Source organism: Furipterus horrens, unplaced genomic scaffold (genome assembly GCF_987537825.1).
Source record: "Furipterus horrens unplaced genomic scaffold, mFurHor1.1.pri manual_scaffold_11, whole genome shotgun sequence".
Lineage (NCBI taxonomy): Eukaryota > Metazoa > Chordata > Mammalia > Chiroptera > Furipteridae > Furipterus > Furipterus horrens.
This window is the reverse complement of record NW_028327181.1, coordinates 4,650,937-4,673,922: the sequence shown is the minus strand read 5'-3', so window position 1 is coordinate 4,673,922 and position 22,986 is coordinate 4,650,937. Positions and strand designations below refer to the sequence as shown.

The window sequence follows — 22,986 nt, the reverse complement described above, 5'->3', positions numbered from 1 at the left end:
CATGCACCCCTGCAGTGAGAAAAGTCCATTTATGTGGTTCTGTTAAAAAAAATATCCTGCTGCTTGAGCTTTACTTCTGTGAATAAAAAGAATGCTATTTTTAATGCTGGATTTCCATCTAAGCATATGCTTTATTCACATCAATATATGCTTCTCAGAAATTCTGTGATTAAAACATTAACAGGATCTTGACTATAAATTAATAATCCCATTGCTTCTTGCAGAAGATAACATGACTGGTTTGGAATTTTCCTGTAGTCTAGTTTTCTGTTCTAGTTTTGTGAAAATTAAAGTAGGGAATTTTAGCATCTTAATATAAGTTACTATGTAATGTGTTCTTGGAGCATTTCACATGCTTGAAAATACACATGGGAAAATTAATTTTTACCAAGAATTTGTGTAACTTGAAGGTGATGCAGAGTAGGGCTTGACGCAGGTGAGCGTCATGCAAAGCCAAGTTTTCAGGACCATCAGCAGCTTTCAGCTGAAGATGGCCTTATGAAGACAGCATCAGCCGTTCAGAAGCTCTTAGAAGGCTTTTCCAGAACGCAGTCCTCTTCCAGTGAAGACTCCATCTCAGTCCCAGCGGAGGTGTGCTGCCCGGGAACCCCGCTCGGTGCGCTCTCGGCTCTGCCAGCTGCTAGCAGCGCGAGGCGTGCTGCCGGTAGGGCCGGCACACGTAGCTCCTGTCCCCGGTGTGTGCGCGCACTGCCATGCACCCCTGGTTCCGGATGAGGGGTGGTAAGAGCTAGTTAGACTTGCAACGCCATCCCTAAATTTCCTGGCTCGAATTTCTTATTTTGTCATCACTTTGCCCATTAGCGAGCAGATGGATGGTAGTTACAGAAGCAGGACCAAATCGAAAGCCCCGCTGGAAGGAGACGCAGATGTTGATTCTCCCCTTTCCTCTCTTCCTCGGTGGCAGCTGGCAGTTGGCACGAGGGCGCAGGGGCTGGGAGCCCAGCCCTCTCGCAGAGCCGGGTCAGCAGAAGCATCCGTGCCCGGCCCTGTGCTGGAGGGCACCCTGTGGGTGCAGCCACTTACGCGCAGGCCTTTATCTCCAAATCGTTTTCTGGTGCCGTCATCGCCAGAGTGGGCCTTTATTCAGCTGGGTCCTGTCTCCCAGCTAGAGGAAGTTTTTCTTTGCTGGGTAGCAGCTATAGGTAGATAGTTCCTGTCACTGAACATACCGATGCCATCTTCCACAAGCCAGTCCTCTTCAGTAGCATTAGCAGAGGAGAAGAGGACCCACGTGAGAAAGAATTGACAGGCCTGCCGCCTGGACCTTCTGGGGACAGGTGACCCCGAGGGCCTGAACTTTGTAGAGAAAAGTGAGCTCTGTGAAGGGACGGGTCACTTAGAGTAGCTTCAGTTACTAATGGCAAGAGTGTGTTAGGATGCCGATGCTTGCGTATAGACACGGGTTCAGGGAGTTAACAAATCTTGTGTCTGGTGCAGGAGCGCCGGCCGTCTCACAGTGCTGGGTTCATTAAACAAGAGATCTTGTTCGAGGTGCATGGATAGAAATGTCTGGATAACTTCTAAAGCACAGACTATTTATTTTTAATATAATGTAATGACTTTATGTGGCTTAAAATTATATGGGAATACATACCTTCATTAATAATTATGATATCAATTAAGTTTTTTGAAGGCTATATATAGCATTAGAAGCATTACACATCTGAAAGCATATTGTTAGTAAGTATTATTCTTTCTGTATTAGAAATTCCCTTTTCATAATTATTTCTTAGCATACATCTTTGTTGATAATTTATGTGTGTATAGTGTAGTCCATTGTCCCGTTGGTTGTATGATCTTTCAACCAAAAACATCCTTTGCAGATGCTTTTACTGACTCTGCTATCAGTGCTAAAGTGAATGGCGAACACAAAGAGAAGGACCTGGAACCCTGGGATGCAGGTGAACTCTCTACCAGTGAGGAACTAGAAGCTTTGGAAAATGACGTCGTAAGTAAAATCTTTGGCTTAGTATCAGACTGTGGCCATGCGATGTGGTGCGACATCCTGTCCCTTGGTTTGAACTTCAGTGTGTTGTTATAAGTACATTTAAAGCAGCAGTTTTATTGTGAAAATACAGATTGTCGTCTCTGTTTCCCCCCCAGCCCCAGCCCCAGCCCAGGGCAGTAAGTACAGAAAAAATGTTTCTGTGGGATGCTTACAAATTATTTCTCTTTTTTTAAAGTAAGTCATAATAAGCAACTTACAAATCTAAATTGGAAACCGTGGGAAACTGGAAATGCCAGAATGTTTTGCTTTGAGCGCTCTGCCCCAGTAAGGCAGTCCACGGCAGCGCGTGGCATCTTACTCGTCTGTTGGCTTTAGGTGAGGTCTGAGGACAACTAGGCTCGTCTGAGGAAGAAGTGCTGATTATTAAGGTATATAGTTCGGTAACAGAATTAAAGCAGCAGGTACATTTCTTGGTCTTAAATTAGGACCATTCTCCACTAAAATCTATTTCTAGCCCTGGCTGGTGTGGCTCAGTGGATTGAGGGCCGGCCTCCGAACCAAAAGGTCACTGGTTCGATTCCCAGTCAGGGCACGTGCCTGGGTTGCGGGCCAGGTCCCCAGTTGGGGGTGTGCGAGAGGCAACTGATCAATGTATCTCTCGCACGGTGATGTTTCTCTCCCTTTCTTTCTCCCTCCCTTCCTCCCTATGTAAAAATAAATAAAATCCTTAAAAGAAATATATTTCTAAAAGCCCCTTGGAAATTTTTTACTTTTCCTATAACACATCAGCTATAAATCAAATGCTTAATAAAGACTGTCTTTAGGATTCTATAAATTAATTTTCTAAACTGTAGAGATAGAAAACAAAGTTTCTTAAAAATGAGTGTTTAGTTATCAAAATTTAAATTGAATGAAGACTTGTCCATTGACTATTACAGGGAAGTCTTTATAACAAGTCTGTGTTTTATCTTTAAGTCATTGTTCATAAATACAAGGAAATGTCAATATTTGGAAATACATAGGCAGCACATTATTATTGATTTTCAAACTTTAAGGAATCCTATGTAACCTAGTGCAAAGGCTCTCAGGTCTGTGCAGCACATCCCGTGTGGAGGGTGTAGAGAGGCAGGCCCTCCTTTTCTTCTTGTAATTGATTTTAGAGAGAAGCAAGCATCGATTTGCTGCTCCACCCATTTCTTCATTCACTGGGTGATTCTTGTGTGTGCCCTGACTGGGGATGAAACCCACAAACTTGGCATATCCGAATGTCACTATAACCAGCTGAGTGACCCAGTCAGGCAGGCACTCCTTTTTATTAATGATAGTGAGGCAGAAAAATTGATAGATGCTTTCTAGAAAGCAGAGCATTCAGGCAGTATCCATCAAAATTTAAAATACACAGAGACTTTGGTCTAGCATTTCTACCTCTGAGAATCTAGTTTTGCCCTAATATATCTATAAGATGTGCAGATAATTATGTATGAGGATTTTGGGGGCAGCTGCTTCTGCTAGTGAAAAATTGGTTACATCCTCACGGTCCATCACTATGAAGTGGATTAAGTACATTTATTGTACCTCCATTCAATTGGAATACTATATGTCCACTAAAAACAGTATTCTGGTATGGAAAGCTATGTAAGACTTAATAAAAGAAAAAGTAAGATTTAGAATAAGAAGATCTTATTTGAAATTTTTTTTTAAAGAGAGAGCTGATTATATTCTTATGTGCACAGAGACTGTTTGGATTATGCCCAAGAAGTTAACAGTGGTTATGCACACTGGGATTGGAAGATGTTAACTTTATTGGATGTCTTTCTGCACAGTTTAGAACTTTTATGTTGAGCATATACTAAAGTAAATTTTTTAGATTAGTTGCCTCTCAAATGCCCCCAGCTGGGGACCTGGCCTACAACCCAGGCATGTGACCTGACTGGGAATTGAACCGGTGACCTTCTGGTTTGCAGTTCGGCCTTCGATCCACTGAGCCACTCCAGTCAGGGCTACTTAAGTAATTTTAAATCCTCCATAGGTAGCTGATTTCCTATCTATGTGCTGGTCCTAAGGAGTTGCGTTAATGGTAGAATTACGTTGTAGTTTTATCTGGAGTAACACAGGATGACCCAAAGTAGATGGGTGACCTTAGAGGCAATCTTCCGTGTTAAAGTTGCCATCAGCATTGCTTAGATGATTCTGTGTTCTCTCTTCTGAGATGGATAATGATTGTCTGCTGTATTTGGCCTCTTCTATCAGTCAGGCTTTAAAGGAGGAGTTGAAACAATAGAGAGAAAAGTGATCACCCAGACATTAACATTCACCAGTGAAGATTTTTCCCACCTCTGCCCCTGATTGGTTGATTCTTATAGATTAAAGAATGTAGCTTAGCTTTTGAGAATGGTAGTGTTCTCTTAGAATTGTAGAGTTATCTACACTGAGGTTACAGGTAGGGCACCAAGGCCTAAAATCTCATTCTTGATGACCCACAGCTACTAATAGCAAAAGCTAGTCCTAAAACCTAGTCACCTCTTGTGACTTTGTCCAGTGGTTATGTGTTCACTCTGGTCACTCTGCCTTCCCTTTGAGCGTGCCCAGGAGAAGGGGGAGGGTGGCAGGGACCTAGCACCCTGCTCCACCTTGAAGCAGTGATGCAGCGGGGAAGCTTTGGCTCCTCCCCTGCCTTCCCCCAAAACACCGGGAAGGTTTTTTTGCTGTCAAGAGAATACCACCTGCACCCACTTGGACGCATACTTTTCCCTTCTTTCCCGGTGGCACTTATCCCCTGGCCTCTTTTCTCCTTCTCAACCTGAATAAAACTTGCTTTATTCTCAAAAAGAAAAGAAAAAAAGATGGCTGCTATAAAATAGGGAAAGGAGAGAATCCTGACCTAATGGCTCATATTTTATGAAGTAACTGAAGTGTTCTAAACTTTTACTAATTACCCCTCAAATAATTGTTTTATATAGTTATTTACCGGCTTGTAGGGGTTGAGGTAGAAGGCAAGTTTTTCCTTAAAGCATGTCTCACCCTAACCAGTGTGGCTTAGTTAGCTGGGCGTTGTCCCGCAAAGCGAAGGACTGCCAGTTCAGTCCCTGGTCAGGGCACGTGACTGGGTTGTGGGTTCAGTCCCTGGTCAGGGCGTGTACGAGAGGCACCTGAGGCGTGTTTCTTTCCTTTTTTCTCCTTCCCTTCCCCTCTCTCTAAACAAAAACAAAACAAAAAAAACATTTCTAAAGGAAAATTTTACCTGTATTTTTAATTTGCTGGGTTTTGTTGGTATAGTATGATAGATATTGTTAATGCAGATATTGATTATAACTGAGTGAAAGAAGACAAATACTTTGTCATTTTGAAAACTGAGCTTCATTTTCTTCTAGTCTAATGGATGGGACCCCAATGATATGTTCCGATACAATGAAGAAAATTATGGTGTAGTGTCTACATATGATAGCAGTTTATCTTCATATACGTGAGTTTAAAGTTTGCTTTTATTTTAGTGCATTTGTCTTTGATTATCATCAGCTTAAATTACGATGTTGAGTAAATGTTTCTGTTGGATTCTAAATGAAACAATTCTCTGAAAGCATTATCCTGTTACTGCCTAAGATGATACATCCCCATTAAAACAGGGAATAAATGTAGTTACCTGTACTCTAAATTTATGCTCTAAAGGAATTTTATTTTTGTTTGTTTTAAGTTATAAAAACTAAATTTGCAAGTGTAGAGGTTAAGGGGGAATAGTCAATTTAACCAGTTTTGGAGATGTTCTATTCCTCTAGGGAAAAGATAACATAATTTAAGTTTTGATTTGCAAATAACTAGATCACTGTAACTCTTATAGTTTTGCCAGCATTTCAAACTCTGAATTCCTTTAACAGCTGAATGTGACAGATATATAAACTATAACTTTAAAACACTCACTTTGCTTTTTCTTTTCCTCATGTTTCAGGGTGCCCTTAGAAAGGGATAATTCAGAAGAATTTTTAAAACGAGAAGCAAGAGCAAACCAGTTAGCAGAAGAAATTGAGTCAAGTGCCCAGTACAAAGCCCGGGTAGCCCTGGAGAATGATGATAGGAGTGAGGAAGAAAAATACACAGCAGTTCAGAGAAATTCCAGTGAACGTGAGGGTCACAGCATAAACACTAGGTATTTAAAGGAAATCATGATGCAGTGTTTTGGATACACAACTCAAGGTCTGTGTGAGAAGGTGTATTATTATTGTATTTCATCTTCCTTGACAAAGTAGCTTAGGTAGACAATGCAAATGGAATTGGTTTAAGGTTCCGTTGAGAAAAGACTGTAGTAATCTTGGAAAATGGTTTTTAGAGCATCGGCTCTGGAGCCGAGTGTTGGAAGCGCACGATGAGTAAGCCCAGGTCTGGAAGGGCTCGTTTAGATCAGAGGTGTGTTCGGAGCACGGGGAACGTCCAGCGTGCGGGGGGACTAGCATCACCTGTAGGGCCAGAGGAAGTGATACTCTGTGATAGGGTGGGAGATGTGTCTGCCACCCAAAGAGAAATAAGGGAGAAGAATTCCTCACATGTGAAAGCGTGGGTGAAAGAACCCGCCCAGCCGAGGAAGAGGCTAGTGTTTCATGTGTCTGGGACACGGGGCGAGTGGCCGCTGGTGACAGGGACTGAGGTAATGAAGGACTTCGCATGTCCCACTAAACGAGCGCCTTGTAGGCAGGGGCTGGGACAGTGAGAACTGGCTGAAACCTGGAGATCAGTGAGTGTTTTGAAAGAGTTCAAGTGTGAGGAATTTGTAACCAGCTAGACCAGGACTAGCAATAGAAAGGTTAGAAAAATCAGCGATGACTCTGAGGTTTCTTTGAGGACTAAGTTGTACTGATAATGGAGCTAGAAAACGTGGGGCAGTTTTGAGGAGAGAGACAGTGAGTCCACTCGTGCAATTTATTGCATTTGAGGGTCTCACGGGTCTTTCGTTTATTTCTTCACACGTGTGTGGAAAGCACCTGCTGTACACCTGGCCGAGTGAGGTGTGCATCCCGTATGCACTCAGAGCTTAGTCTCCGCCTGGAGTGAGTGTTCACTGGGCTGTGCTGAGACGGCAGCCTGGCAGTGGGGGTCGGGACTCATCAGCGTTGCTGATGTTAAAGCCGGGAGACCGTGGATGGGCACCGAGGGAAGAGAGCTCAGAGAAGACGAAAGAGCAAGCCAAGGAGGAAGGAAGTTCCAGGAAGATAGACCATGACTGATAGACTCCGCCACGTAGAGAGGCCAAGCAGCTTAGCAAGGACACACAGCTGAGACTCGTGCTGCGGAGGGAGGGTCTGGAGGGAAGGGGGGGGCGGGCAGGCACCCAGGGTGCAGGGGCGGGGCAGGGGCTTCTTGGGGGTTGGGGGGAGGCCATTTGGGTTAGCACTTCCACCTTTTATGACAAGGACTCCCTTCCCCCTGAATTACTTAGAGGTTCGTTTCATTGGCCTGGTACCTATCGGGATAAAATAATTTAGGGATCTCTCATTTTCAGGGAAAATAAGTATATTCCTCCTGGTCAAAGAAATAGAGAAGTCATTTCCTGGGGAAGCGGGAGACAGAATTCTCCACGGATGGGCCAGCCTGGCTCGAGCTCCATGCCGTCAAGATCCACCTCTCACACTTCAGATTTCAGCCCGAATTCTGGTACCGACCAAAGAGTAGTTAATGGAGGCAAGTATTTTGACCACATTTGTCAGTGTCATTGATCAAATATATAGCTTCTAAATAGTTACAGATTTGCATATTGATAAGAATGTGCATACCTTTAATTTCTGTGGAGTAGTTGTTACTTCAAAAATTATTTAAATTAACCTTGGTGGATATCAAATTAGTAAAGTTAGTAAAAATTAGTATAAGTCATTGGAATGTTTTTAACATGAAGAAATACTCATATATTAAGAGAAAGTGCTAAATTTAACCAGAAACATTCACTTGGAAAAAAAATAATAATTTTTTTAAACGTCTACATGTAAAGAAATTGGAAACTTTGGGTAGGTTCTCAATTTTAAAAACACTTGATAAAATTATTTATACAAAATTTAAATGGAAAATTCTAATCTGTGTGAAACAGTGGTTAATATAGATGTATTTTTATTTACTGTTTGCTTACATATTTATGTTCTGCTTACTTCAAGAAAGTTTTGGGGTGACTTGTCACATAAGACATGACCGAGTCACATGAAGGAAGTGAAGAATGGGATGTGCTTAAAAGACAGTTAGACCAGCTCTTCGTGTACCGGCGGGTATTGTAGTTCAGCTCACGTGGGGGAAAAGAAGCTTCGTCTTTAGCAGGAAGGTGTTTCTCTCCTCTCCAAGGGTAGATTGGCTGTACCTTGTAGGTCATGGACCTTTCACTCGACGCTTGTGTACTAAACAGCATGTCGTGGGGCGTGTGGAAATACAGTAATTAATAGTAGTGATGGTGCGTTACTGACTTAGCAGGGAAGTGGGCTGTCAGTTTTAGGTCCTTAAGTTTGGAAAGTTAGGAGGGAAAACAGAGAACTCCAAGTTTCCAATTTCTTTTCTTTTCATTGAGTCTTCCTCCAGAATTCCTCTCCAAATGACCACTCTTGAGTATTTTGACACTTAGCAATATGGGGGCGCAGTGTCTTTGCTCACTGAGTAAAGACTTGCAGTTGTTCATTAACAGAATTTTCAAAAATAACAAACCTGAAGGGGGCTGGGAAATGGGTGATACTCAAGTGTGTGGCAGCCTGTGGAGAGGAGGCCTGGGCTGTCTCGTGCGTCAGGTAAGTGCTGTGCTGGGTTCCCACGCTCGCGCGTAGCTGGGTTCTGACCTGAGCACGTCCATCAGTGCTGCTGACGACTGCTCTGCGGTTGCATTGTTTACAAAGCAGTCTCGCAGATAAGTTAATTATCTCTTAGATAAGCAGAACCTGCACGGTCATACAGAAGGCCCCCGTTCCCTAATTTGTTAAGATTAAAATGTTCTTTGAAAAGACAATGACTGTTAACCCCAGTGAGTCCTGTGACTCTAGAAAATAGTGAAAGTAATGTCTTAATTCTACTTAAATGAACTTTGCTTAATGAGATTTCAGACTGAACCTTACGTGTAAACTGGAGGAAAATCACAGATGGTTCTAAGAAACTAGCATTTTTAATGGGATTTTTAGCTGCTGCCTGTTTTCATTATGTCTCAGAAGCTAAAACTAATGTAACTCTTAGTCCTGAGTTTTTGTGATTTACTGTGTGAAATTATCTAGTATATGTTATACTCCTTTAACCTACTGATTTCTGAGAAGCGGTTACAGAAGCAGGATTAATAGGCAAAGTCTTAACTGTCTTCTTCAGTAGTATGTGTAGATCCTAATTAACCCTTTGGGAACGTGTGTTCATTTAAACAGACTTACTTTTAAGGAGGTTAAAGTAAAATGTGAATTTATGTCAGTTTAAGTTATGCTAAAACTTAATCACAAATCAAATGACTGTCCTCAAAGGGTTAAAATGTGCAAGAAATCATTTTTGTCATTTTACTTTTTTTTCTGTTTACTTTTTCCCTCATTTTTTTCTTTAGTTTTTATACTTTCCTTCATATCATTTGTTCTGTCAGGTGTCCCCTGGCCATCGCCCTGCCCATCTCCTTCCTCTCGCCCACCTTCTCGCTACCAGTCAGGTCCCACCTCTCTTCCGCCTCGGGCAGCCACCCCCACACGGCCGCCCTCCAGGCCCCCCTCGCGGCCGTCCCGGCCCCCGTCTCACCCCTCTGCTCATGGTTCTCCAGCTCCTGTCTCTACTGTGCCCAAACGCATGTCTTCAGAAGGTACAATACCACGATTTGTTCACGTTTCTGTTTGTCTTTGTTTAACTCCTGTGTGAGTTTATGAGTAGAAAGGGTTCCTCTTCATTATTTGATAACCTATAATTTCCGTGTTTTAACTTTAGTTGATTGAAGCTATTTCTATTAACCTTGTGTTCGTCAGAGAGAGATTTGGTAAAATGCTGTGTGGAAGCGGGAACTGTCCTGAACTGTAAGAATGGGGGTTTGTCTCGGCCCGGTAACGGTGCTCCCTTACGGCCCCAGAACGTGGTCTGCCCCAGGGGCCCTCCCCACTGAGGTCACACTGTATAGGTGGCTCCCGGTGACCAATGAACTGACCTCACCCAGTCTTGGGTGGACTGTAGAACCTGCCGCCTTACAGCTCCTTGGCCAAGGTGCTAGTGAGCCTGCCTGTGGGCCGTTGGCAGGAGCGATGACTTAGGGGCGCTTTTTGAAAGGGACGTTCCATGGAGCTGCCTTTGGGTGTCAGCCCTTAGATTACAGTAGCATTGGGTTTGGGTTGGGGGAACTGAAAAAATTAGCTTTGCGATATTTTATAATGAAAGTCTACTTGAATCTGGAAGAAGTTCTTGATCTAATTAAAACCACGTATGAATTTTAATCTTTTAAGTATTTTGTTGCCCTTGTAAAAAAAGACTAAAAGCCTGGAATTCTCATTCAATATTTGCTGTTAATTCACTATTGCTACGTATCAAATACATGGATATGTTGTAGGAAGGTCACATTTTAACTTAAATGCGGTGCATAAATTTAAAATCTGTGTTCTGAATAATATCCTTTTGATATTCAGATATTTGGGTTAAATTTTAAATTTGATTTGTTCATTAAAATTGCCATTGAGACTAATACGGTTTTCTGGCATAAAGTGCTTCCCTGGAGAAAATGCTTTTGGCTGATTTTTAGTAACTGGTTGCCATCCAGTCAGGGAGGTCATGTGTTCTTAACTAAGGTGGCTAACCTTCAGCAGCACATGGCACTGACCTCCAAGGTGACTTCCTTACTCAAAAGGGCCTGAATGGGTGGCCACTGCACAGAAAGCTGGCTTCTGTCTAGGTATTTGTTACGGTCCATTGTTTAAATCAGTGATGTTCATACCATGGGAATATGGTAGATGAAACAGGTCTCCTTAGTGTGTGTGAATGTCTTCACTACAGTAAGGTATAGGACTGCATGTGAGCTGACTCTTCATGCAGAAATATACCTTCTGCAGATTCAGGGATGCTGCATTCAGAGTTTCTTCTTTCTAATTTTAATTAAAATGGGTTATGTAGTCATGTAGTTACGTTACACTGAAGCATTTTTTTTTTTAAGCGTGAACGTCAAAATTAAAACTATTAAATATAGTGGTTTTCTGTGCTTAATGTGGGGAGGGGAGTATGTTTTGTTTCTGTAAGTATTTGGTATATTACCAAAAAGAATGAGTCTTTTAAAGTTGTGGTTTGATTTTATTTAGCTATGCAATTCTCCTTTATTGGTCTTTTTCTAGGAGATGTAAATATATATGTAAAAATCTGTAAATACCCAATTCTTAATAATATAAATGACCCAAGTCCCCAGTTAAAAACTATAATATGCAAGATTAAGATTCTTTTAAAGATGGTATCAATGATTAAATTCCTAGTGAGGATGCAAATTAATTCGACGGTATAAAAAGCTTGGCAGCAGGCAAGGGTGAGGAGCCTGGGCTGTGACATCGAGAGTGAGTTTTGCCAAGTGTGGCACTACTGGGCTTCTCTGATGAGGCCATTCCATCCCGTTGTCACCTCCTTTGTGTGACAAAAGCACAGATTTCTTTAGAAATAGAAGTCATTAATAGGATGACAGAATTAATGATGCAGAATTTTGCTAATACATGTAGTGCAGATTTCTTCCCTAAAAGGCAACTATTCCGGTTTTAAAAGTCGTGCCTTAACAGGAGGTCTGCTTTGTGTTCCGCTTATAGCCTGTCGAGTCTGAGGAACTGCTCATAGGCAAGGGGTGTTTGAGCCGTGGGTTGTAAAATTGATCGCCATGGCAGGAGAGGGAGATAAACTAAGATTTTAAAGAAATTTAAGGAGAGTGTGTACATAAATTTTAATAATGCAAAGATATATAGGGATTAATAGTTTTGATTTTACAATATTTTTTTTATAATTTTAGAATATAGAAAACTTGAGGGGCGGTGATTAAAAGTATATGATAAAATAAAAATGATTCCATCATGTAGCCATAACTTCCTTTAACATTTTATTATATTTATTTTTATATGCTTACAAATAATGGATATAGGTTAAACACATGGCTAAAATCTTTGAAAAGCTTTGACATCTTATCGTTTGGTTTCTTACCACCAACTTTAAAAATAAAGAGAAATAAAATTTATTTATAAAACATTGTGGCATTCTACAAAATAACTCTGAAAGAATACCAAAAATATGCATGGCTTGTCCCCCACCCCCTTTTTTTAACCCGAGGAAAAGAGGGAGAAAGAATGAGAGAGACTGAATGAGTGTGAATGGAATATGTGTGAGTGGGGGGTTAGTTAGCAGAAAAGCTGCACTGATGGACATTGTGGCATTTATGTCATGTTCACTGTTCCTTTCTTAGGGCCTCCAAGGATGTCCCCAAAGGCCCAGCGACACCCTCGAAATCACAGAGTTTCTGCTGGGAGGGGTTCCATTTCCAGTGGCCTAGAATTTGTGTCCCATACCCCGCCAAGTGAAGCCACTGCCCCTCCAGCAGCGAGGACCAGTCCCGCAGGGGGCACCTGGTCCTCAGTGGTCAGCGGGGGTAAGTAACGCTTGGCTGAGAGCGTGACGGCAGTGCTCACTCTGTAACTGCGGGTTCTGAAGAGGGCTGAGCTCGTGCTGTGTGGGGAAGGGGAAGTGTGTATATGAAAAAGGACGCACCCAGGAATTGGAAAATGTGTGATTTTATTCTGGGCTCCACAACTTCATCGTATGTTAGAGTGAATCCTGTGATCGTTCTGAATTTCAGTTTTCTCAGTGAGTAAAGTAATTTTTGCCTGGTCTACCGTATGGACTCGTGATGAGATTCATACACTACTCATAAGTATGAATATACTTTTTATAAAGTATCACTGAAATACAAGTCAAATACAGAATGTAACAAAGTTTGCAGGGACTGTATTTCCATTCTTGTTGGCGTTTATAGTGCCGTGTGTTTCTGTAGCATCTATATATGGTTCTGGTCCCTGACTCTATTTCCCTTGTAAGGAACATTAAACACACACGAGGGCTCACGCTTTATCTGTGAATAGCCTGAGGAATGTGCTGACAGCCACTGTAAGCGTCTGAGGCTGTTATCGGAAGGAGAAAAGTGTAAGCCTGTTTCTTAGGGGTCCCCCACATGCAGTTCTTGAAAAGAAATCATCGCACTTTTTAGCAGAGAATATTGCTCTCTTTTTAAAAGTGACCTCTATTTTGCCTTAGAAATCCAGTTTCTAACTTCACTTAATATACTGTCTTCAGAAGTAATATATTTAGTTAAAAGGAAAACTACAGCTGCATTTAGGTTTTAGCATATTCTCAGTCACCGCCACTGTTCCTAGGACCTTGGGAAGAAAACAGGGCGGTGAGAAGACTGACTGGGAATGGGGGTCGGAGGGGACTGTTTTTACCGAGATCTGGAGAGAAGCCTCTTTGAGGAGGTGCCATTCGAGCTGAGAATGTAATGAATAACTTTTCTTTTTCTTCTAGTTCCAAGGTTATCCCCCAAAACTCACAGACCCAGGTCTCCCAGACAAAACAGTATTGGAAATTCTCCTAGTGGACCAGTTCTTGCTTCTCCCCAGGCTGGTATTATCCCAGCTGAAGCAGTCGCTATGCCTGTTCCAGCTGCATCGCCCACGCCTGCCAGTCCTGCGTCCAACAGAGCTGTCACCCCATCTGCTGAGGGTACGTAGGAAAGCGCTGCCGGTCCGCAGCGTCGCTTGTAGAGGGCAGCGTTAGGGCTGGGCGTTGTGGGAGAAGCGCTGTGCTTATTCGGAGGGAGGTGCTGGTGTGAGCGTTGGAGTTTTTATGTAAATGAAGTTAGCTGTTTAAGTAATACCGCTCATTTCACATATGTTAGTCTTGAATGACTTTTGTTAGGGTTTACATTACTGAGTAATCAATACTAATATAAAATAAAATTACTGGTATTTCATACGTCCAAGAAGAAAAGCCTTCTTAAATGGAAATAATCTTTTCTAAAAACATAGATCAAAATTGTTGCATATTTTCCCATTTTACTTTTCCACCATGTATCTAACTTTGAATTTTTTTAAAATTATCTTCTAGCTAAGGATTCCAGGCTTCAAGATCAGAGGCAGAACTCTCCTGCAGGGAATAAAGAAAATATAAAGCCTAATGAGACCTCACCTAGCTTCTCAAAAGCTGAAAATAAAGGTTAGAGCTTTAAAAAGTGTTTAGGTGTAACTGTAGAAACATGAAGGCGTCTGTCTAATCTCATGCCTGATGCAAAGTATTTTTGGTCAACCCTTTTTCCTAATATTGCGTATAATTAGAAGCATAATTTGACAAATGCCAAAGTATGTAATTAATATATTAAAATTTTTATTATTTGGGTAACAGAACTTATTTCCACTTCTAACATCCCATCCTAAAAGAGTTTGGTTAAGTTAGAAATTAGAAATAAATCTGTATCTAATAGGTGTTAATTTTACAGGTATATCACCAATTGTTTCCGAGCATAGAAAACAGATTGATGACTTAAAGAAATTTAAGAATGATTTTAGGGTAAGTGTTGCATTGGAATTTTCAAACATAAATATTAAACATTACTAAGAATTATTTTGTGGTCATTTTACAAAAACGGATGATAAATATAACCACAAACAATGAACCGCGTGTCTTTGCCTGTACTTTTAAGTAGGGTAACTAAAATCATGAGATTTGATCAGCACAATACAGATACCAAATGAAAGAGAATGTAATTTTGACGTTTGAAACTACCATAAGTTATTATTTGATGTTTATTTGATTACTTTGTTCACTGAAGAACAGAGCAAGCCCAAGGCGTTAATTATGTGCCGCGGTCTGGCGAGTAGAAGATGCCCGGCGCCCCGGGGCTCTGACATACTGCAGATTTCCATTTTGTGCACAAATACGTTGTGATAGAGACCTTTGCTGGACTTGCTGAACACACTCTAGTCTCTTCTAAATAATTGTTTCATTCTTTTGCATAATATTCACTATAATATACTGTGCGTGTCAAGGTATATTTTGAGACCAGCTCAAGACATCGTCCTGAAGCGTAGCTTCTTGGAGGGCAAGGTCGGGTTTTCAGCCTTTTCCTTCCCAGCGTCCTCCTGTGTGCTCGGTCCTGCCCCGCTGCACGCTGCTGCCCTTCCTTTTCCGGCGCGTGACGCGACCCCAAAGCCGCAGATGATAGTAGTTTGCGTGATCTTCAGTTCGATGTCAGTGGCGCCATGCTGTAGGTGCTTCTGTCCGTCTGCCTTATCCCCTCGGCGTTAGTTCTGACAGTCACTTCCTCAGGCCCTTCTTAGAGCGCACTGGGGTTCATTATACGGTGGAGGACACAAGTGTTTTTGCTCTGAAGCATATGAGTTAGTTTATTTTAAGCAGTTTTATTGAGATAAAATTTACGTATTCTACAATTTAACCATTTTATTTTTTAATATATATTTTTAAAATATTTATTTTTAGAGAGGGGGGAAGGGAGGGAGAAAGAAAGGCAGAGAAACATCACTGTGTGGTTGCATCTCGTACGCCCCCAACTGGGGACCTGGCCCGCAACCCAGGCCTGTGCCCTGGCTGTGAATCGAGCTCACATCCCTTTGGTTCGCAGGCAGAAACTCAGCCCACTAAGCCATACCAGCCAGGGCCAGTTTAGCCATTTTGGATAGTACAGTTCAGTGGTTTTTAGTATATTCACAGAGTTGTACAGCCATCACCACATTCAATTTTAGAACAGTTTCTTTATCTCAAAAAGAAACCTCATACCCTTAGCAGCCACTCCTCAATTGCTATCAAATACCTGTGTCCCCCAGGCCTTAAACAGCCAATAATCTCTTTTCTGTCCCTTTGGCTTTTCCCATTCTGGACATTTTATAATAATGGAATCATACAATATTTGGCCTTCTGTGACTGGCTTCTTTCATTTATCATAATGTTTTCAAGGTTCATTTATGTTGGCGCATCTATCAGTACTTCGTTCCTGTTTATGGATGAATCATACGCCGGTGGACGGATAGACCACGTTGTTTATCTGTTCATCAGTTGGTGTGTCTTGGGGTTGCTGTTATGAACATTAGTGTACAGTTTTTGTGTGGACATATGTTTTCATTTCTCTTGTGTATATACCTAGGAGTGGAATTTCTGGGTCGTATGGTACCTATTTTTAACTTTTTGAGGAAAACTTCCAAGCTCTTTGCCAAAGCAACTGTACTGTGTTACAGTCTCAGCAGCAGCACATGTAACCGTCACAAAGATTTCCCCTTCTTTTCTTCTAAGAGTCTTACTGAGGGCTGGGCTCATTTTTGAGTAACCTCCGAATGTCACGTGAGATAGGGGTCCAGATCCAGTTTTTTTTGCGTGTTGATACCACTTGTCCCAGCACCATTGGTTGAAGATGGATGGAATTAGACTGGCCGTGCGCCCCTGTGCCCTTGTTGAAGGGTGGCTGCAGGTGCGGACGGTTATTACTGAGCTCTTCGTTCTCCTCCACAGGGCGCTGCGTCTTCTCTTCCACGCCAGGGCCGGGCTGTCTCAGTTGGAGTTAGTGTGTTTTATTTCTTCGTTTGCTTCTTTATTTTTAATACTGATTTTAACCCTCACCCGAGGATATGTTTGTTGGTTTTAGAGAGGAGGGAAGAGAGAGGACAGTGTCTGTAGTCAGTACTACTGTGTTGTATATTTGAAAGTTGCTAAGATAATAATAGTCTTAAAAGTTTTCATCATAAGAAAAATAATATAACTGTAGTGATGGCTGTTAACTAGACATACTGTGATCATTTCGTAATACATCGGATCATTATAATGCAAGCTGCAACTAATACATTCCTAAGTGTCAATTATATCTGAATTTTTAAACGGTGGTTTTATTTGGTGGGGAAAGAATCTTGGTTTAGTATAGTGCAGATAGGAAACATGGGAGAACGCTCAAAGGCGTTAATTGTGCCTCAGTTTCCCCATTTGTAGGATGGCAGTGATAGCATCTACATCAAATAAGGCTGTCGGGACCACGGAGCGGGCCTAGAAATCGCTTAGATAGAACAGTGTCCAGCCCATAGCGAGCACTTCAGGTGTGTTCACCGTCATGTGAATAATCGCGGGAGTCTCAGTCCTGCATCACTGAAAGACCCTTGTGATAAACACTGCAGTACACAGTTGGTCTGTCTAGCCACTGCTGAAGATTTTTATGCGCAAATGCTGGCTTAAGAATTAAGTGCCTATACTGTGACTTAAATTGTTACCGGGTCCAAATGAATGTCCTGTCACCCTTCTCCCTCAGCTACGTGGGCGGTGCCGAGAAGCTTGGGATGCCCCTGAGCCACGCGGTGCTGCTTGCCAGGGTGCCAGGGGCCCCGCAGTGGCGCTTCAGACTCTGTGGTGCCCATCCCGGGGCCCAGGCCCCAGCGCGCTCCATCCTGGGGGCCTCCCCTCCGCGCAGCGCCCCGGCTGCTGCTGTGTTTGTGCTCATTTCCCCCTTTTCCGCTTCCACTTGCAGCCCTTTTCCCTCCCCTTTTCCGCGCCGTTTCCTTCCGCTGTCTCCGGTTTCCTCTGTGGGGTGTGACCCCCGACGTGCTAAACATCTTCAGGCAGGCGTAGCATTGGTGTCTTCTGTTCTGCAAACTTGCAAACCCCGTCACTTACTTCACTAATACTTTCTGCCTTCTGTTCTTGCTGGTTGGTCCTTGCATTTTGTGGTTTCCCTCTGTCCTTACAGGTTAGAGGGTCTGCGCAGGTGTCTTAGGGACCAACGTGTCTAATGCGGTCTTCCTCAGAAATCCGCCTGCTTCTGGCCGTCCAAGCCACTGCGTCCCAAGGCCGGGCCCTGGTCTTAGCCCAGCTTCGGTCACGGTGTCTACATTCCCACTTGCTTCCCTCCAGTTTGTTTTCCACAAAGCCACTGTGCTCATCTTTATAAATTCTGCTCAACACTGTAACCTGCTTAAAATTCTTCAGCGACTTCTTGTTAAGCTGAAAATTAAAAGCAAGAGTCCTTAACATAGCTTTCAAGCTCCTGTACCTTCTAAGCTCCTCTTGGGTGACTGTCATTTCTTGACTCACTCACGCCAATGCGCCTACCCTTGCTCCGGGCACAAGGGCCCTTCTGTTTCACAGTGGGGCCATCTTCTTGCTTTCCCCTGCATTTTTAAACATGATATTTGTTTTGCCTAGAAACCTTCTCTTTCTGTAAGTTGCTTTTTCCTGTAGGATCCCATAGTATTTAATGTATTTTGTTTAAATGTCTGATCTTAACGCAGATGGTAAGCATTGGGGGGATGGGTACTATTTAATATTTCCCACCCCCAGCAGGCACGGTTTCTGACACATGGTAAGCAGTCAGTAAATATTTAACTCGAGGTCAGGACATCGAGCGCGTAGATGACCGCGGTCGTATGTGGCCTTATAATAAAGGCATTACTCTGGAAGTACGAAAAAGCCTTACTCCGTAGAGTTCATGCTTACAAATAACATAATATAAGCTTGATTGTGCTTATGGAGGAAATTGATTACTAGAGTTACTTAAAATACTGAAGTATAATTATTTCCTTTATTTAGTTACAGCCAAGTTCTACTTCTGAATCTATGGATCAACTGCTAAACAAAAATAGAGAGGGAGAAAAATCAAGAGATTTGATGAAAGACAAAACTGAACCAACTGCTAAGGATTCTTTCATTGAAAACAGCAGCAGCAACTGCACCAGTGGCAGCAGCAAGCCAAACAGCCCCAGCCTTTCCCCCTCAATCCTCAGTAACGCGGAGCACAAGAGGGGGCCTGAGGTCACCTCCCAGGGGGTTCAGACTTCCAGTCCAGTATGTAAACAGGAGAAAGACGACAAAGAGGAGAAAAAAGACGCAGCTGAGTGAGTAAACCTGGCATTTAGCATATCCTGTTACTTAACTTTTTCTTAAGATGTCCATGGCCTTCCAACTCAAGAATTTATCTGAACTTTTAGAATGTTTCATAAGTAGCTTTCAGATTACAAACAACTTGGCTAAACAGATGACATTTTAAGTAAATAGGTCATTTCACCCTGAACTCTTCCTTTCTCCCCCATTTTTTTACCCAAAGGCAAAAATAAATAAATAAATAAATAACACCCCTAAGTATAAGTTAAGAAAGGCTTTTTCTGTAGATGCACAGGGAATTAAAAACTTACTGGCTTTGGGACTTATAGTCCCAGGATCCTAAGTCAGTACCTACCTTCTGGCTCTGTTGCCAGGAGTGAAAACTGCCACTGCCAGCAAGTGAGAGAAGTATCGGGGGTCCCTACTTGAAATTCACCATTTCCCGTCAGAAACAATGTTTTAATTAATGGTTAGATTTGTTAAAGTAGACTTAATTTTGCACATCCAATATTTGAGAGGGGACCCAAACAACCCGGAATTACCTTCTGAGAGATAGTCCCCTTGTAGCACAGGCTTCCCCCACTGGGTCGGGGTTCTAGGAACCCGTCCGTCTCTGTGCACCAGCTGGCGTTGTTGCGAGAGGTGGCGTCTGGCTTCAGGGAAATTTGAACTCTGTCAGCACTTTGCCCATTTCACGGTGGGTGATTTACGAGCGCACCTGCCCACACCCTGCTGAGTGTCCGGCAGTTTTTGACCACAAACGGCATAACCCTCATGCCCCACCTTCCCTACTCACTTGATCTTGCTCCAAGCAACTTGTTTTTTGTTTCCCCGGATGAAAAAAGCCCTCAAAGGGAAACGTTTTACTGATGTGGAAAAGGTGAAACAGAAAAATGGCAGAAGCATTAAAAGGCACCAAAATCTGCGAGTTCAAAAACTGTTCTGAGCTGTGGAAAAAAATCTCAGTAGGTGTATTGTATTTGAAGATGACTGAAGTATAAACATGTAAGAATAAATACACGATTTTTTAATAAATAAATTCCAGGTTTATTTGTGTCTTTCCTCATACAGGGATGGACAAAAGTAGGTTAAATTACCAGCCATAATTACTTTAAAAGATAAATGATAAATAAGGATATGAAATAATAATAGACAAATACAGTATTAATAAAGAATAATAAAAGAATAAACTCACGTACTCACCGCTGTAAACCTACTGTTGCCTACCCCTGTGTTACCAGTTAAATGGACTTTCATGGGCTGGCCTCAGAGCCTGACTTAGGTACCGGTGACTTATTTGCTCTAGGTCCCATATGACCCAGTTACAGCTGAACTTCTGGAATGTAGCTCGTTGATAAGTTGGGGAGTGCGTATTCTTGATTTGAGACAAAAAAAAAATCTTTTTTATTAGTCATACTTTTTTCCAGGGTATGTCATGTGAGAAACACTTTGTCACATTGAAAAAATAGTGCAGGCTAGAGAATTAGTATGTTAAGGATTGCATTTCAGGACATTTTATAAGGGGCTACTGCTGTCTTTTCAGTTAAAGTATCTGGTGATTGCCTTTGAGAGAAACATTATGCATTATACTTTTTAAAAAAACTTGTCCTTTTTTGGTCAGTCTTTATCAGATCAAGGAGTTGTGTGTGTGTGTGTGTTTTAATGAAGTGGATTAATGATCTTCTAGTGAGAATTGTTTAAATGTAATATATGGTTAGCAATCTTTTTTAAAAAGACTGTCAGATAAAGAAGACTTTAGAGACACATAAGTTGCATGCAGATTTCACTGGCCTTTATATTTTTGTTCTGATTTAGGCAAGTGAGGAAATCAACATTGAACCCCAATGCAAAGGAGTTCAACCCTCGTTCTTTTTCTCAGGTAAATTTATTTCCTCTTTGAAGTAATCTAGCCTCCAAAAAACTAAATTTATTAGTAGTGGAACTATTTCTTTTTTTCATTCCTGACATCTAAATTCAGTGTTAGTATGCTAAAACAACCTGACAGTTCCCTTTTCTTATGGTTTCCTATGGTAACTAATGAGCATGTTTGAGCCCTAGGGAAGATCCTTGTGTTGTTACCAATTAAATGCTCTCAGGGGGAATCGTTCCATCTTTTTGACCGAGTTTGAAGCTGGCTGGCTGGCAGGCTGGCAGGTTCTTAGACGTACTGTTGTTGTCACTCTACTGAATTTGTAAGAAAATAGATTTATTTTTTAATTTTTAAAACACTTTTTTGAGTTTCTTAGAAGTCACTGCTACTATTTTTAATAGTATTATTAGTTGACAAAATTTTAACTTTCTACCAGTGTTTTTTCTCTTATTTGGCATGTGTGAAGTTTCTTTTCTTTTTCTTTTTTTTAAGATTTTTCTTATTTTTAGAGAGCGGAAGGGAAGGAGAAAGGGAGAGAAACATCAGTGTGCGGTTGCCTCTCGCACCCCTCAACCAGGGACCTGGCCTACAACCCAGGCATGTGCCCTGATGGGGAACTGAACCAGCGACTCTTTGGCTCGCAGGCCGGCACTCAGTCCCCTGAGCCACACCAGCCAGGGCTGAAGTTTCTTTTCTATAAGACTTTCCATTGAAAGGGACAATTAAAAACAGATAAAACTTAGAAAGATGGGGAGAATTCGTGTTCAGGTTGCGATACCAGCCAGCTTCCCGCCCTGAGACCGCTGACGTTCGCTTTTGCAGCCAAAGCCTTCCACCACCCCGACCTCGCCCCGTCCGCAAGCACAGCCCAGCCCGTCCATGGTGGGCCACCAGCAGCCAACTCCGGTCTATACTCAGCCTGTTTGTTTTGCACCAAATATGATGTATCCCGTCCCAGTGAGCCCAGGCGTGCAAGTAAGCCACGGAGTTTGATGTCGTCCCTCGCCCGGGGTGTTTGTACTTGACAGCAAGCCCTCCGTCGGGGTGCAGTGGCTCAGGGCGGTGACGGGGTCACAGGGGTACTGGAAAAGGGGGGGCATGAGGTGGTGTTGGTGTGAAGCCCTAAATCTGAGAGGGTTTCCTGGTGGGAAAGATGGTTCAGGCTTACGTGGTCGGGCTTTGGCCTTCCAGCTGTGGGTATTTTAATGTTTTTAATGACTCCTAGAGAATGAGGAAACTCTCCGAGCTAGCTCTCCGGTAGGGTACAACAGAGAAGGCAGTGAGGTGCGCTCTTACTATCCTGAGAGCCTAATCTTTCTTTTTTTCTTTTTTTAATCCCTCAAGCCTTTATACCCTATACCTATGACGCCCATGCCAGTGAATCAAGCCAAGACATATAGAGCAGGTAAAGGTGAGAATAATCCTGCATGTGTGTGCCTGTCGTCTGCATGCTGCATGAATTAAGTGACTCGGGTTATAACGAAGAGATGCGTGTGGGTCAGCTCGGACTTGTGATTACCAGCCTATTACGTCAGGTGTTCAGGCACATTTTTTATAAACAAAATGGGAGAAGAAATACTTACCGATTGTGATAGTTCAAGATCCTCTTCAAAAAGAATAACCGATTCTTGAAGCTTTCAGTATTAAATTTGAAAAGAGGGTTTTCTAAATTACCAAGGTTCCTGACATTCTAATTTTATGCTAAGATAGAATTTTCCCCCAGAGCCATCACAATTCCACTAGAGGGGTGTTTTCTCATCTTTAAAAAACAAACATAGAACACCTACAACATCATTATCACACATTAAAAGACTTAACAGTACAGTAGCTTTCTAATACAGTAACCCCCACCCCCATCCAGTTAGCCGTGGTCTAAAAATGTTAAGTGTAAAATTCCAGAAGTAAATAGCCTGTAAGTTGTAAATTGCACACTGTTCTGAGTAGCATGATGAATGTTGTGCAGTCCCGTTAGCTCTTGCCCAGGACATGAGTCACCTCTCTGTCTAGTGTATCCGTGTCGTATACACTCTCCACCCACCCGCCTCGCTCAGTAGCTGCTTCCCGGTCATCAGGCCGACTGTCATGGTATTGTCGTGCTGTGTTCACGTCGGTCTTGTTTTCCCTCACAATGGCCCCAAGGCTCAAGGGCAGTGATGTTGACAGTTTGGGTATGCCAAAAAGGAGTCTTAAAGTATTTTTTATATTTTTAATTCTTTTTTATATTTATTGATTGTAGAGAGAGGAAGGGAGAGGATAGAGATCAATTTGTTTTTCCACTTAATTATCCATTCATTGGCTGATTCTTGCATGT

At 42.3% G+C, this 22,986-nt stretch overlaps 1 protein-coding gene across 2 annotated transcripts in view; it reads left to right on the top strand.

Annotated features, from left to right (window-relative positions):
* ATXN2 (ataxin 2) overlaps nucleotides 1–22,986 on the top strand; it is an 80,945-nt gene that overhangs the window by 39,178 nt on the left and 18,781 nt on the right. The window contains exons 6-18 of one of the 2 annotated variants that reach the window (XM_090290913.1): nucleotides 1,845–1,969; nucleotides 5,341–5,432; nucleotides 5,913–6,110; nucleotides 7,458–7,636; nucleotides 9,537–9,746; nucleotides 12,351–12,533; nucleotides 13,463–13,660; nucleotides 14,045–14,152; nucleotides 14,433–14,503; nucleotides 18,515–18,819; nucleotides 20,621–20,684; nucleotides 21,498–21,650; nucleotides 22,020–22,080. In XM_090290913.1, coding sequence (XP_090147039.1) covers nucleotides 1,845–1,969; nucleotides 5,341–5,432; nucleotides 5,913–6,110; nucleotides 7,458–7,636; nucleotides 9,537–9,746; nucleotides 12,351–12,533; nucleotides 13,463–13,660; nucleotides 14,045–14,152; nucleotides 14,433–14,503; nucleotides 18,515–18,819; nucleotides 20,621–20,684; nucleotides 21,498–21,650; nucleotides 22,020–22,080 — 1,947 coding nt within the window. Of the gene's footprint in view, nucleotides 1–1,844; nucleotides 1,970–5,340; nucleotides 5,433–5,912; nucleotides 6,111–7,457; nucleotides 7,637–9,536; nucleotides 9,747–12,350; nucleotides 12,534–13,462; nucleotides 13,661–14,044; nucleotides 14,153–14,432; nucleotides 14,504–18,514; nucleotides 18,820–20,620; nucleotides 20,685–21,497; nucleotides 21,651–22,019; nucleotides 22,087–22,986 lie in introns of both variants that reach the window. The other variant, XM_090290912.1, reaches the window with a different exon arrangement.